Source organism: Xenopus laevis, chromosome 9_10L (assembly GCF_017654675.1).
Source record: "Xenopus laevis strain J_2021 chromosome 9_10L, Xenopus_laevis_v10.1, whole genome shotgun sequence".
Classification (NCBI taxonomy): Eukaryota; Metazoa; Chordata; class Amphibia; order Anura; family Pipidae; genus Xenopus; species Xenopus laevis.
The window spans coordinates 87,134,896-87,150,931 of NC_054387.1; the positions used below are offsets into that span (position 1 = coordinate 87,134,896).

The following is a 16,036-nucleotide window of genomic DNA, read 5'->3' on the forward strand; positions in this document are numbered from 1 at the left end:
AAACTTTGGACGACTTCGGAAGACAAAGTGCTGCAAGTGTCATATCACTGGCAATTTTTCATTATAGCCGGTGGGAAGGTAGTTCCGGGAGATTGTCGCCCCGAAGAGGCAACTAATCTCCCCAAATCTGCCGTGTGCCCTTACCCTAACATGACAGCTGCCCCACAAAACAAGTAATAAATTAGCAATATTTCATTCACTGGAGAGGCTTCTAAGGGTTTATTGCAACTGTGTAATGCTTAGAGTTGAACAAACATCTGTAATCATAAATACAGTACAAATCTTCTGCAAAAGTAAACAGAAATTCTGACTTTTCTTTATTTTGTTGAAAGAATACATTTATCCAGAAAGTACAATATAAAAAAAAAAAAAAATGGGACCACACTATAGACAACTGAGCATCAAATCAGAATATTAGTGATTGAGGAGGGGTATTTTGTATATGTATCTTTGGCTGGCATTGTAAAACTAGCACAAAGGGAAACCTGAAGAACATAAAACTAACTTGCAGTACTTAAACTCTTTTGCTACTGAACACGGCTAGGAACAGCACGCTCAGATATATAAGCTACAACTTCAATAAGGATTCTTGACGGGAATGTGGAGACTTTAAAACAGTTTTTGGGCACACCCATAATTCGCACACTACAGCCAGATCACCAAAAATTCCTATCAAATGTCTCACTGCTAAAAAGGCCCATGCCCTCGGTTATTTATTTTTAAATGTGCAACTGAAACGTTTTCCTGTGCAATGGATTTTATAAAGAGCAGGAGCAGAGTGAGCCATTGACTAATTGAAGTGGTGAAATGCATTCACACATAGTTTTATTTGCAGAGCGGCAAAACCTCTGTTGCTATTAACATATAAAAAAGCAGAAACAGAATCACTAGCATTATGATTTATGCGACACATTAGAGAATTGGGTAAAAACAGTTAGGCCAACCAATCAGAGCAGACTTGTGCTTCATTCTCTAAATCCTATTCAGCAGTGGAATATGGCAACCCAAAGTCTTGCCTCTTTTGAAAGTTTTTTTTTACATTTTTTTTTCAGTACCTGGGTACACACATCTTTATACACAACCCTTGCATTCTTTTTATAATTTTCAAGTGAACCATATAGTTTAGCAAATAAAAGCACATCCCCTCCCTCCAATCTGTGATTATTGGTATAACAATTTTTTTTTTTTACATCTTTCAGTCGCCTGTGTGGGCAAGCATTAACTTTTTGCATGTCACAGAATATGCAAAACACACTCTGGCATGGAACTGGCTCAAAAATTACTCAAGCAAGGATCCAATTATTTACATCTGAAGAAACAGAGGGGGGGAAACTAAAGAGAACTGCTGTAAACAAACAGTACTGCACAAAAAAAAAAGCCTGAAAACTTTCAGCAGTGAAAGACAATGCTTCAGATTGACCCTCTATACAACGTCTGGCACGTTCAGCTGGAAAAGAAAACTGCATTTCTGATTGAATTTCATCCATGGGAAAGTTCGCAAACGTTTTCAGAAGTGTCGTGTGATCAGCATGTTTGTTCCATGTTACTATTTAACAGCAAATCCAAGGGGCATATAGGTGAAAAATGAGGCATATGGAGGGAATTTGAGCTCCTGCCATACTGGAGATTGAGCTTGTTCGGCTGTTTAGCAAACACCACCTGTCTGTTGTTGGAACACATCAATGGTATCTTCATCTTCCATCTCCAGCTATGGATTAAAATGACATAAAATTAATTAACCTTATTGTAGGTTAAACCAGACATAGGGGCCAGAAATACGTGTGCAGGCAATGGGAAAATAGTAGCAATCCTTAACATTTTAATCTGATCTGCTTACTGCAGAAATTAAACCACTTGGTGGACCTACATGAGCACTTAAAATTCACCAATATTCTACCACTGTACTATGAGAACACTATTAAGTGATAAAATTCTAGATTTTTTTCCATCCTGATTCTCCTATAGCGCGTCACATCAATACATAACACTTCAGAGGATGGGTTCCCTTTACACAAATGTTATTGTTAGTTTAAATTTTCATTGAAAGATTAGCTTTTTTCATTTTAAATAGCCCTGAGAACAAAAATGCAAGCAAATGTACATAAAGACCAAGCATCATTGCAATCATCACTTTCCCAGTTGGGAAAGATTCCAAAGAACACTAAGCAAGGGGTAGGAGTTCACAAAATACACTGCTACATATTAATACAGCATAAAAACAAACTAGCTTGTATATAAGAGAGCTGACATTTCACTTTAAGTACAAGCATTTACATACCTGTGCAGGTGTGTCTGTTTCATTGATAGGTTGTCCATCAAACCTGAACCTTATCTGTCGCATTGATAGGCCCTTTGAAAAGTTGAGGAGAGTTACAAATATAATCCGGTCTCCAATTCAAATTTTACATTTTGAAATGATTTCAAACATAATTGGTCTGTTGCGTCATTCCTAAGTAAGGGGTTGCTAGCCTTTTTATAAAGATTCCCTGCTCTGCAGCTGGCATCTGAGACATCTTTGAGTAGCGCTATTAGCCCAACTGAATGAGCTCATGTTAAAAAGAGGGGTATATTTTCCCTATAAGGAAATAAAGAATCCATAAATCTATATTGCCTGAAAAAGGGCATGCAAATATTGAAGTGTAAACAGGGGACTACAAAAAAAAAAAAAAAAAAAGGTACAAAAGGCAGGTTACTTGTTGCATTCAAAGTATACCTGTCTGTCGCAGTAAGCTTTCATTAACTTGCTGAGTGGTGTGTGCCTTTTTATTTTGAACTGAACCACAGATCCATCCTGCCCTGCCACTTTCAGGTTGATGTGGTCATTCTCTGTCTTCACACCTTCCTGGAGAAAGAAAACATTCAAGAATCAAAGTCTGCTTCCTAATTACTTGGCCCACTAAACCTAAAATACAAGTTAATTCAATATGAAAAGGCAAAATGTTTAGCATTTACAAATCTTTACATAAGTTGGTCCAGAAACCAACTCTCATGAACACAATGGAGTAAAACACAGAGGCTAATTAAGAGAGTCCTACCCTTCTAGTTACCAGCCCACCAGTCATCTGAGGTAGACCCTGTCAACTAAGTAGAATGTGGCTGTAATGGGAAAGAAAAATGCTTAACTTAAAGGGAATCTGTCGTCATTTTAAAAAAAATTTTTTTTTTTGCATTTTTATAAAAAACACACATCCATAAACACTGTCTGGCAAATAAAATGTTAATCCACAAATCCATGCATAAGTTATTTTAGTTTGTATTTTGTCATGGGGGCTTCCATTTCTGCTCATTACACATTCATCCTGTGCTGCTCTAACAGCAGGCGCAGCATTACCTGTGTGCTTGGAGGCAGCCACTCTGTAATGAAAAGCCAGGTCGCACTATGACATTTTCTCTCCTTGCTGCCTGACTAGTTAGTTTTACTGGTTACTAGATGAGGTAAAGGAGCTGTGAGTTCCCTCTGCTATCCACCTCACACAGACCTTGATCCTTTCCTGCCTGCAATACTTCTTTTTACATTAACTACTTACTGCCTCCTTTTCATGAGCTATTTTTACCCTTCCTAGACTTCCTCTTAAATTTTCCTGGTTTTCAAGCATGTCCTCCTTATTTCATCCTTTTTTTCTATTCCCTGTCATCAGTCCTGGGAGTGTACTCCTGTGTTTCTGCCATTCATTTTTGTGTAAACAAATATAATAAACTATCTATATAAAATATTTTTTCCAGTGTCCAAAATTAATTGTGCGTGTATGTGTGTATATATATATATATATATATATATATATATATATATATATATATATATATATATATATATATATATATATATATATATATATATATATATTTATTTTTTTAAACGTAAGTGGGGGCAGTGATCACAGGACTATCTGAAGTGGTGTCAGTGGGAGCTTATCTTGATTCCTGCCTATTGTTCAATTGACAGGCTCAGCAGACAAGGCTCTATTTACATTACAGCAGCTTGTAGGAGGGAGGGGTAATGACATCACTCCAACTTGCAGTGCAGCAGTAAAGTGTGACTGAAGTTAATCAGAGCACAAGTCACATGACCTGAGGGCAGCTGGGAAATGTCAAAATGTCTAGCCCCATAGCAAATTTTAAAATTAGATATAAAAAAATCCATTTCTTGTTTTGAAAAACGGATTTCAATGCAGGATTCTGCTGTAGTAGCACAATTAACTGATACATTTTGTAAAAAACATGTTTTCCACGACAGTATCCCTTTAACTACATGCCTGAACACACTCATTATTCCAAAAAATACAAAAACAGGAGTTCAATAGACTCTGCTCATTACAGCTAAAATAATTATATATTTTGCCCAAAGATTTTAAGTTTGTAAGTTTATATTTCTGGCCTTATTTTTCATATAAAACTAAATATAAATGGACCCTTAAAGGGGTAGTTCACCTTTCATCAACTATTTTCATATAGACTAATATTCGCAATTTGCAGTTGGTCTTCATGTTTTATTTTTTGTGATTTTTAAAATATTATTTTGCTTTTTGTTCAGCAACTCCAAACAGTTTGGAATTTCAGCAGCTGGAACAAGAGTCTAAAAGACAAATAGGAAAGAGCCTGAATAGAAAAAAAAAAAAAAAAAGTAAGAATAAAGTCAAAGGCTCAAAAAGAGTTTGTTTTTTTTTTAAATCTGAAAAGTGGCAAACACACAAAACTTCTCAACCTATAACAAATAAAAATGAAGACCAAGTGAAGCTTTGCTAACAATAGGACATTCTACTTTTAAAGGCAAAGTACCCCTATAAACTATGGCCTGCCAGCTGTGCAGGTCACAGAGTGACAAGTTTCCACCTCAAAGTAATAAAGAACGCGGAAATATAAAATAGACAGGTACTGGACTACAAGCAGCATTCTTCCTAGAAAAAAACGACAGGTGGGGTGGGGGAGTAGAAAACTGTGCATCTCCGACTGCGTAGCCATACCAGAACAGGTTTTACGCAAGTTACAAGGACTGGAATCTACTGGTGCCACAGGACAAGACTCTATGGGGCCTATTTATTATGTGGTATAAAACAGTGGAAAAAAATCCCCCTGAACTAATTTGATTCCAATCCTTTTCAGAATCGGATCATATTAATGGCACACACAGGGGCCTATTTATCATGCCGTGTAAAACACTTCACTAGTGAGGTTGCCCACAGCAACCAATCAGATCTTTGCTTGTTTTCTAAAGGTGGCCATACAGATAGAGATCTGCTTGTTTGACGATTTTGTCAAACGTTCGGAATCTCTCTCCCCAATATGCTCACCTTGAGGTGGGTGATAGGCTGATCAGATCGTGGGTCCTAGGGCCATACAATCAGATCATAATGTATGGCATATGGGTGGTCAGATCGCAGGACTGCACCAATGAACAGATGCTGCTGTGATCCGATTTTTAACCCTGCCTGAAAAACATCGGCCAGATATTGATCGTGGAAGCCTGTTGGAGGGCCCCACACATGGGCCAATAAGCTACCAACTCGGTCTGTAAGTAGCTTTTATTGGCCAGCGTATGGCCAGCTTAACTTGTACATGACTGTTGAAGTCTAATTGCTGATATATCTGCGCTATATAAATAATAGAATCATCAGTGTCACTTTCAGATCCAACACACTGAGCCTGAAAGCCCTATGAAGTGAAAGCAAAAGTGCCGCAGACAAATGCCTCATGAATAATAAAGCCCTAGTGAATATACCCATTTTTTGGTTCATTTAAAAGTTCACCAAAAATGTAAAAGCTGCATTTTAAGGTCTACTGTAGCAGCATCACAACTGCGTAATGCCGTTGGCAGCCATCATGTCTGGCCATATCACTTCTGATCTCAGATTCTACTGTGGCAAATGGAGGCATACTTCCTGAGTCTGGATCAAAAATTGGTTGCTAGCGTGCATACTCCTGCTAACCAATAATACTGGGTAAGTGAGCTATGGCATTAGATTTTACATTTTATTTCTAGTTGTAAATTAAATGATGGCACAGTGACCTATGACCATGCCAAAGATGGAATCATACAGAGTGTGGTGGATATAATCATTTTACTGCATTTTGTTTTTATCAAGTTAATCTTCACTTTCCTCTCCTAAGCATCAGTCTCTCTTCATGCAGGAATTGAGAGTATGATTTTGAATGACAGTTGGGGGGGCTCATTTTGCCTGATATGCCCACATTGAGGTGGGCGATATCGGGCTGATCCGATCGTGGGCGCTAAGGCCAAACGATTGGATCATAATGCATCAGATACAGGCGGTCAGATTGCGGGACAGCATAAACACACAGATGTGGCCGTGATCAGACGGGATTTTTTAACCTGATATCGATCGGAGAAGCCCACTGGATGGCCCCACACGCGGGTCAATAAGCTGCCGACTCGGGTCTGTCGGCAGCTTTTATCGGCCCATGTATGGGGGTCTTTAGAACTCCCTATTTTAAAATCACATTTCGCTACATGCAGGATTTGTACCAAAGTCAGTTATTTTGCTCAATTTTGTTTGTGATGGAGCCGGTTATCTGCTATAAAAGGAAGTCTTCCCTAAAAGATGAAAATCTGACAATAAACTTTGATCATTTCAGAAACTGTACAGAGTTTTCAATTGAGTATATTTAGTTTACCTTTAAGGGTGTTATGAAGAAACAGCAATTGCCTCATACTGTAAAGGTGGCCATACACAGGCAGATAAAGCTGCTGATATCGGTCGTTTAGACCAATTTGACAGTTTATCTGCCCGTGTGTGGGGGCTTCCGACGGGTCTTCCCGATCGATATCTGGCCACGATATCGATCAGGTCTGATTTTTACCCGACCGACCGGTCGGAGCACCTTGGCGTATCATAATCCGATCGTTCGACCATGCAGCTGAACTTTGGATTACCCCTGATATAGCCATGCCGTTAGTGGCATATCAGGGAAAGATCCGCACGTTGGGGCGATGTCGCCAAACGAGCGGGTCTATGGCCAGCTTTACACAACACTACTAATGAAAGTGTTTTTTGAATTGCGGTTATTGGCCTTCATCAAAGAGGTTTTGATCATTTTACATCAGCATTGAATGTTTAGCCAATCTCGTCGCTTACGACTGTCTGACTTGTTTGGGATACGTCCTGATTCAATCCCTTACAACTTCACATTGACGCTAGGAAGTGGCATGAAATACAATTCATATATTTTAGCCCTGAGCAATCGAACACACGCAAAGGAATTCTAACTTGACGCCGTGGTTAGTATTCAGGTAAGTATAGGAGGCTGCCACCGCGACAGAAGCATGTATAAAGCGACAGACGCATGTATAAAGCGACAGACGCATGTATAAAGCGACAGACGCACGTATAAATCGGTTTCTAATGTAAGGGAGCCGTACTGTATGAGCACGTGTGTATCCCAGCTTGGCGCGTACACCCTAGGACACGGATATGGTGCACCGGCTGCAGTGGAACCATCTAATTGCAGCAAGTCCTAACATGGCGGCAGCTCTGTGCCGGTCGGAGCAGCGTGTCGGACTTCTCCACATCAACAAGACGATAATAACTCACCGGGGCCTGTTCTCGATACAAGGCAAAAAAACTGGCCCACGTATCGGAATGGCCGGCAAGGCCCAATTCTTGTGGCTAAGCCCTGTGGTTGAGTTGTATTATTACCTCAGCTCCGGTAGCAGACATTCGTGGCTAAGCAAAAACACCTACACAGCCCCGGCTCCAATGTCCCTGCCCTAAATCCGTACTCAAAGCCCGGCCTCTGTCGCGTAAGGCCCGATGTGCCAATTCAGAGCTACTGCACATGGGGGAAAGCTACTATCGCCCTTACCTTGGGTTTCTCTTCAGACATGATTGCCTTTTCTACCTCTCCCGCTCTTTTTCTGTCTGTGAAGATTTTTTCTCTCTAACGCTTATTCGCGGGCACGCGCTTCACCCCCAACATAACGCGGTTCGATAGGCAGAATAGGGTCACGTGACCTCAATGCGCGTTCACGATGCGCGTGAACACGGTTCCCATCCCCCTTCGCGCGGCCCCGCCCAGATAAAATTCCATTAACGCAGTGACTTTGTGACGGGAACGCGCTCAAACACTATTGTGGGGGAAGGGATGTGCAAGCTAAGCTCCAATGTAATAAGGAAGGGGCAAATAAATGGTCCTGTTTAAGGCGGAGGAAGGAGACCAGTTTGGTCCCTAGAAATGAATAAGTGGTTCTACATTGTGTAACAGTTAACCCTCAGCCCAGTCTATTGGGTGTGAAACACGTGACTCTTCCAGAAAATGGGCAAGATATGAGGAAGCTTTGTGAGAGTAAAGAGGGACGGTCTGCATGGCACAGGCTCACACAATCCTCCTGTTAATAAAAACAGTAGCCTAGTTAAGATGAGCAATAATTCATTTTTAGTCTATTACAGGTTAGGAATCTTAGTAAGTTTCTCACCTTACTGTTAAATAGGATTGCCACCTGGCCGGTAAGAATGGTGGCTGATCCCAATGTTATTAATAGCATCATGCCAATCTTATTAACAAGGATCAAAGACAAAAATATAGGAAGGTTAGTAATTTGAGAACCCCAGTCCTATGTTTAATCCCAGTCAGCTCTCAGTTTGCATGCTCTCTCCAAGTTTGAGTGGGTTATCGCCGCTTTCCTCCCACATACAAGCAGGTTAGCTGACTCCTGATAACACTTGCCATAGTTTGTGTCAGTGTCATATTATTATTATTATCAACATGTATTTTTGAAGTGCCAACATATTGCAGAGCGCTGTAACTCGGGACTTTAGATTGTTAGATTTGGGCAGGGACTGTATACCTCTGTAAAGTAATGCTGAATGTGGCAGCACTATACAAAGGGTAAATACAATTTGTAAATAAATTTATTTCAAACACCTGTGGTGCCATTCATTTTAACCCACTGAAATCATGAAGTGTCCTATATGATGCATAACCAGTCTGTGTCTGCATGTTGGCAGACACAATTTATTATTAATGTAGTTTTCTTACTGCACACCTCAATACCATATACTGGGGGAATATGCAAACAAAGCATAAACTCTGCAATGATTTGCAATCTGTTTCACAATCTTTTGAACCTTTTTTTTTTTTTTTTTTTGCATGAAAGGAGGCCATACACAGACAGTTACATTGTTCTGTGGTTACATTGCCTGCTGTGTATGGTGATCTCAACAAATATCCATGTACTAGGAATATCAGTTAGATTAGGGAACAAGCATCTGAAAAGTTCACCTGCTGATGCACAATGTTGCCAGTAAGAAAGTGACTTGGGTAGATTATCTCCTATTGCTTTTAGATTTGAGAGAAAATCTCTGCTCTGACTTTTGTTGCAACAACGACTGCCATGTTTACAAACCAAGGAGTTCAGCCAATTTGCAAGTAGACTTCTCAAATGCTCAAAATTTAAGAAACAACTTCATAGGGCAAAAATTTATCACTCACTAGCCATATCAGAAAGTGCATTCTTAGTACAGCCTTAATTGTGGCTCAGTAGGTTTCAGTACTAGCTAGGTTCTTGGGATAATGTCAAACTTGGCAGTATCTTATCCTTCATATCCAACATCAGAGTGCAGGGAAGGGCACAACAGACAGGGCAAATTTTGACACTTAAACACCAACGGACTATTTCTAGTTCACTTATGTGCATGTGTGTGACATAGATCAGTGGTCTCCTCCAGTAATGCTGCATAACATGCATGTGCTAACTAGCTCACACACTTGCTCATTAAGTGCATGTATGTGCCCCAACATGACCTCCCACATCTGGATCTAAAGTGGTCGTCAGTACCTGGTATCCAGTGTGCTGGCAGACTGGACATATTTGTCAATAGATTTGCGGGCCTTATCAAGTGGTATTATCTTTGGCTGTCAGAGGTTGCTGGGAGTTGCAAATAAACAGTTGCGCAGAACCCTTATGCTACACACCAATATAAGTGACTAACATGGAATCAAAACCTCTGCTTCCGTATTATAGCAAATCCAGGGGTATCATGCTTGTTAAAGAAATCATCCAAGCCACTCTTAAACCCAACAGGGTCACTGTGAAGAACGCCCCTGGCGCCAATGTTTTTTTTTAAAAATATTCTTTGGGGCCCCAATTTTTTTTTAGTATATTAGGTTATAGAGAAAACTAGCGCTATAAGCTCAGGGATAGACAAAGTGTAGTATTTCTTATATTAATGTTACACCTGGTTGTGCATATATCAAGGAATGTGTTCTATTCCTTTCACCGCAGGATTCACTAGCCCTTCAAGCGTTTGCTTTTTTAAGAAGTATATATGGTCACCTCCTATGTGCAGAGAGTGGATACTCACAATCGTTTAAATGCATGGTTAGCATAAAAATACAGTTGCTCCTCACTTGCAAGACATCATTCGGCTTCTAAAAAAGATGTGCTATATCGTGTAAAACCTTCTTTAATAAATATTTAATAAAATACAAATTGCATACACATATGTGTGCTTAAAATAAGCATATAGACAGTCTGTCCGTGGGTTTCCCAAATTTAAAACCTGCTCTGCCGAATAGATGGTATTTACCTGCCAATTGTTTTTAACTTGTAAGGGGGGCCCTGACGCCAATGTTTTTTTAAAAAAACTTTTATGGGGGGGTCGTGGTGCCAATGTTTTTTTTTCAACTTATAGGGGCACCCCAAATATTTTGTTGTACGGGGCCCTGTGATTTCTAATGGCGGCCCTGCCCCCAGCATTGCACAACATGGAGGAGTGTGTGGCTCCAGGCCCGGACTGGTAATCTGTGGGTTCTGCCAAATGCCAGAGGGGCTGCTGTATGGTTCCATAGAAAGTTACCATAAAGTGGGCTGGTAGGTGGCTGTTTGGGCCTCTGTGTACTTAAAATGGCAGGGCCTATTTTGACTCCCAGTCCAGGCCTGTGTGGCTCCCATGCATTTCACAACAGAAACATCATTTCGAAACATCCGCTAGACAGAATCTGCACCAATAAGTAAAGCATTAGGCTGTGGGGGAGGATGAAGGGGGGGTCTATGTAGGGTAGGGGGGTTGGGTTTTTATTTTTACTTTAGGGATGAATTCTCCTTTAAGTATCGGTACCCCCTTCCAGGCCCGGACTGGCAATCTGTGGGTTCTGGCAAATGCCATAGAAAGTCAGTATTTAGTGGCCTGGAGGGGGCTGTTTTGGCCTCTGTGTGGGCTGATTGGGCCTCTGTGTACCTGAAATGGCAGGGCCTGTTTTAACTCTCAGTCCGGACCTGCCCCCTTCCTTAAATTTATGAACTCTTTGACAGGGTTAAAGGCGCTACCATCTTCACCAAACTTGATCTTACTGGCACCTATAATTTTATTCGTATAAGGGAATGGGATGAGTGGAAGACAGCTTTTAATACCAGTGATGGGCATTAGGAGTATTTGTCTGGGCCAGGTACATTTTAAGCATAAGGCCGAAATAGACTTGTAGAATCACTCACCAAAATGGAAACGTGGCCTAGGTGCTCCAGCCCCTCAGCTCAGGGGAGCGGTTAATCCATATATAGAAGCATAAATGTTGGTGCAGGGCACACCGGTAAACTCACGTATTGATCAGACCAGAAGAAGTAGATAAAAAATGAAAGCTTTATTTAGTCATCTGTCGCCTGACGCGTTTCGTGTTACTAGGACACTTAATCTTAGGCCTATATGTGGACCAATAATTCAATAGATTTGGTAGTGGAATTACCTCCCTCTTAAGGGAATACAGTGATTTGGGTGGTGGTAGATCATTTCAGTAAAATGTCTCATTTTTTTTAAATCTCTTTATTTATGATTTTTTCAATTTAAAAAAAACGAAAAAGTAAAAATAAATAAATAAAAAATATAACAATCATCTGGATAGGGTATAGCACATATACATTTTTCATGCAAGGTTATAAGGCACAGACATTGCAAAGTACCTCATTATATTTGACTGATCTAAGAAAGACCTGAATTAAGTAAAATCAATCCGTTGGGGCTTCTGTGAAAGACTTATAAGAGACCCAAAGAGACCATATTTCTGAATGGGTATCCAAAGTGTCCTCCAGAAGAGCTGTAAGATGTCTCATTTTTTTTAAATCTCTTTATGATTTTTTCAATTTTACAATAAAAAAACGAAAAAGTAAAAAAAAAAAAATAAATAAAAAATATAACAATCATCTGGATAGGGTATAGCACATATACATTTTTCATGCAAGGTTATAAGGCGCAGACATTGCAAAGTACCTCATTATATTTGACTGATCTAAGAAAGACCTGAATAAAGTCCCTCAGTGTAAAATCAATCCGTTGGGGCTTCTGTCAATGACTTATAAGAGACCCAAAGAGCCCATATTTCTGAATGGGTATCCAAAGTGTCCTCCAGAAGAGCTGTAAGTGCATATTTTGGATATAGTCAAGTCTCTGGTGTAATTGCAATAAGGAGAGTCTAGGTGCAACCCAATTTAGGGCAATAACCCATCTGGCAGCTGCCAACAATTGAGACATTAATTTTCTGTGAGAGATCGGTAGCTTTTTATGTAGTAGACAAAATAATGCCTCTTCCAGGTTTGGTGAAATTGTAATCCCAAATATTCGCGTTGCTATCTGAAATACCTGAGTCCAAAATGCTTGCACTATATTACAGTTCCACCAAGTATGCATATAATCGCCCGTTTGCTGGTATCCACGAAAGCACAAAGGTGAGGTAGCAGTCATAACCTTATGTTTACGGAGTGGGGTAATATACCATCTGGAGATTACTTTATATGCCATCTCTTTAATGCTCACCTTATGTGAGAGTTTTTGAATGGAGGATCAAAGATCTGTTTTCCAAAGAGTCATATATGAGCATTCCATTTCAGGTGGGAAAATAAAAGTAAATTGTAAATTATGGAAATATTACTTGTAGTAATTATTGGATTTAAGCATCTTCTTTCAAACACAGATCCTTCCAACGTAGGTGAGTTTGGTGCTTGAGAGTGGAAAAAATGAGATACCTGTTGGTATCTGAAGATTTCTAAAGTGGGGATACTATCCACTTCTTGCAAGTACTGCAATGTTTTAAGTCCTCTTGGAGTAAGCAATTTGTAAATATTTAGTAGACCTTTATCCAACCACCAAGAGAACAAAGAATGTGTTAGTCCTGGGGGAAAGTCATTGAATCAGGCCAGTCAGGCTGCCTTATAATAATTGTGCAAAAATGGAACCTTTAAACCTCCTTGAGATGGTACTCTGTATAGCATTGATTTATTAACTCTATGGTACTTATTGTGCCAAATGAAATTAATAATTTAATAATTATTAATAAAATAAATGTGTTTATACACATGAATTACATACATAGAACATACATAACAACCAGTACCAGTAAAAAAGGTGAGGAAGGCCTGTGCAAAAGAGCTTACAATCTAAAAAGGGAATGAAACAAAAGGTGTGGGAGAGGGCAAGATCAGAAATAAGCAAGGCAAGTGATGTAGCATAATGTATTGCATTTGGTAACTAAACAGAGTGAGGGTAGGCTTCTCTAAATAAGTGCAATTTCAGGGATCTTTTGAAAGCAGAAAGGTTGGGAGAAAGTTGGACAGACTGTGGGAGAGTTCTAGACATGTGGTACAGCCCTTACAAAGTCTTGAATGCGAGCATGTGAAGAGGTAATGAGATAAAAGGTGCTGATGGATAAACCCAAACATGGGGGGCAGGGCAGATAACATTGGGGGTGGGGCAGTGATGTAGGAACAGGCATGATAATATCAGAGGCAGGCACAATGATGTTGGTGGAATAATATGACACCAGGGCAAGATTATTGCATCACTTAGATGCATCTGGCTGGTTTTCTATCCAGTATACTCAATGTTTAAAGTGTTGATGCCGAGTTCAAAACCACACAGGTGGCAACCCTATCTCTAGCTATATTCTGATTGATGATTAAGCCCAATCCTTTAGTTACAGGTATGAGATATATTATACAGATAATACAGCAATGCTAATTTAGAAAAAAAAAAATTTGTGAGTATCTTAAGGTGGCCATACACGGAGATCCGCTCGTTTGGCGCCAAACAAGCGGATCTCTGCCCGATATGCCCACATTGAGGTGGGCCATATCGGGCTGATCTGATCGTAGGCCCTAGCTCCCAACAATCTGATCAGAATGGAGGCAATATGGGTGGTTGGATCGCGTGACTACATCAACGAACAGATGCGGCCGCGATCCGACAGAATTTTTTACCCTGCCTGATCAGCATCTGGCCGACCTTCGGCCACATATCGATCGGGATGCCCGACGGATGGCCCCACACACAGGCCAATAATTTGCCGACCTGGTCTGTTGGCAGCTTTTATTGGCCAATGTATGGGGGCCTTTAATATTTAAATGGTTTTCATGTATTGGCCAGATTTTTGTTCGGGTTTCATAAGGCTGAAAACCGAACACAAAGTTCAGACCAGAACAGGCCTTACAAAAGTTGACAGCTCATCCTGCAGTCAGGGATTGTTACTGAAATGTCCCGAATTTCTCTTTGATCTCGTGCAGTGAACAGCCAGAAAAAGATACAAAGTTTCTTACTTAAGTGGCTTTTGGCAGAGAGCCCAGAATATGTGCACTTATACTTTTTTTTAACAATTTAAGATAAGCAAAGAAGCAATTGTAACAATTCAAGATAAGCAGGCATCTTGGGGAAACTGACTTGAATTGTAAACCGTCATTAGCAAAACTGTAATAACCTTTTTAACCTTAACTGTAATTAACTTTATTTGACTTTTGGCAGAGAGGCCAGAATATGTGTCAGGTGCACTTTGATACTTTTGTAACAACGTAAGATAAGCAAAGAAACAAAATCAGGTCTCCTGGGGAAACTGTGACTTGCAGCTTCAAGGGCAATTTGCCTTCATAAGCAAAATTGTACTACATAAAAAAAAAAAAGAAATGTGTTCAAACCAACCTGCCAAATTTTGTAAAATAAACATGCTAATTAGGGGTGTGGTCAATTTTTTTTAAGTCGCTCATTAACGCTCAATGTAACAATAGACATGTTATGCAAATCCTTTGTAAAGCCAGCCAACTGCGCGACTGAATTAAAAAAAGAATAAACACTCTGAGCACCGTCTATTTCAGTAGCTAATGCTAAGCAACGGCCGGCGTAGGCACCCGTACAGGCTGACATGCGCATGCGTGCACTCTGTAAAGCGCAATGACGTGTCCCGGAATAAGATTGATGTATTTCCGTAAACAATAGGTGGACGTGGTGTTGGCCGCCTGTCAGCGATGGCGGGGACGGCGTTAAAACTACTGATGGCTGAATATAAACGTGAGTGTCATGTATTAGTAAGGGGTAATGGTAACACTATGGTATTTCTTAAAGTATACGAGATAAAAATGGCAACATTTTTACATTGATTAGCAAAAAATTGTACACGGCCAACATGGATGACTTGTGTTGCTTTAAAATGTGCTCCCTGGTAGTGCTTTAAAACCCAGTGGGCAAGATTCAACTCATACAAAACTTGAATTTCCAGGATTCCTGCTGTTTTGCATACAAAAATAAGGATCTAGTCAATCCCAATAAAAGTTGCTTCTGGAACCACTTTTTAGGCTTTGCATACTTTTTAGAATAAAAAAAATCAATATTTTCAAATGTCACCTTGAATTGCTCCCCTGTAAAATTTCAAAAATCGGTTTGTGCACAGGACAAAGCCTAAGGGTAAGGGCACACAGGCAGATTCGGGGAGAAGTCGCCCCAGTGATAAATCACCTCTTTTCCTATGAGGCGACAATCTCCCCGAACTGCCTTCCCGCCGGATATAATAAAAAATCGCCAGCGGCATGGCACTCGCGGCATTTCGTTTTCCAAGTTGCCTCATGAGGAAACTTTGGACGACTTCGGAAGACAAAGTGCTGCAAGTGTCATATCACTGGCAATTTTTCATTATAGCCGGTGGGAAGGTAGTTCCGGGAGATTGTCGCCCCGAAGAGGCAACTAATCTCCCCAAATCTGCCATGTGCCCTTACCCTAACATGACAGCTGCCCCACAAAACAAGTAATAAATTAGCAATATTTCATTCACTGGA

At 40.2% G+C, this 16,036-nt stretch overlaps 1 protein-coding gene across 3 annotated transcripts; it reads right to left on the reverse strand.

Annotated features, from left to right (window-relative positions):
- Window positions 1–204: 204 nt before the first annotated feature.
- sumo3.L (small ubiquitin like modifier 3 L homeolog) lies at window positions 205–7,970 on the reverse strand. 3 transcript variants are annotated; one of them, XM_041575490.1, is made up of 4 exons: window positions 7,653–7,803; window positions 2,714–2,842; window positions 2,279–2,350; window positions 205–1,708 (listed from the first exon to the last, which is right to left on the reverse strand). In XM_041575490.1, exons 1-4 carry the CDS (start codon window positions 7,671–7,673, stop codon window positions 1,646–1,648), a joined length of 285 nt encoding a protein of 94 aa, XP_041431424.1. In that variant the 5' UTR covers window positions 7,674–7,803; the 3' UTR covers window positions 205–1,645.
- Window positions 7,971–16,036: the final 8,066 nt, after the last annotated feature.

What these genes read in the sequence shown, in the direction of transcription:
- sumo3.L (XM_041575489.1), bottom strand. Translation starts at nt 3,062, where the DNA reads ATGACTGGTGGGCTGGTAACTAGAAGG. An exon ending in GTGGGCTGGTAACTAGAAGG is followed by an intron (nt 2,843 to 3,035) that starts GTAGGACTCTCT and finishes TTCTTTCTCCAG; the next exon opens with GAAGGTGTGAAGACAGAGAA. An exon ending in AAACAGACACACCTGCACAG is followed by an intron (nt 1,709 to 2,278) that starts GTATGTAAATGC and finishes TTTAATCCATAG; the next exon opens with CTGGAGATGGAAGATGAAGA.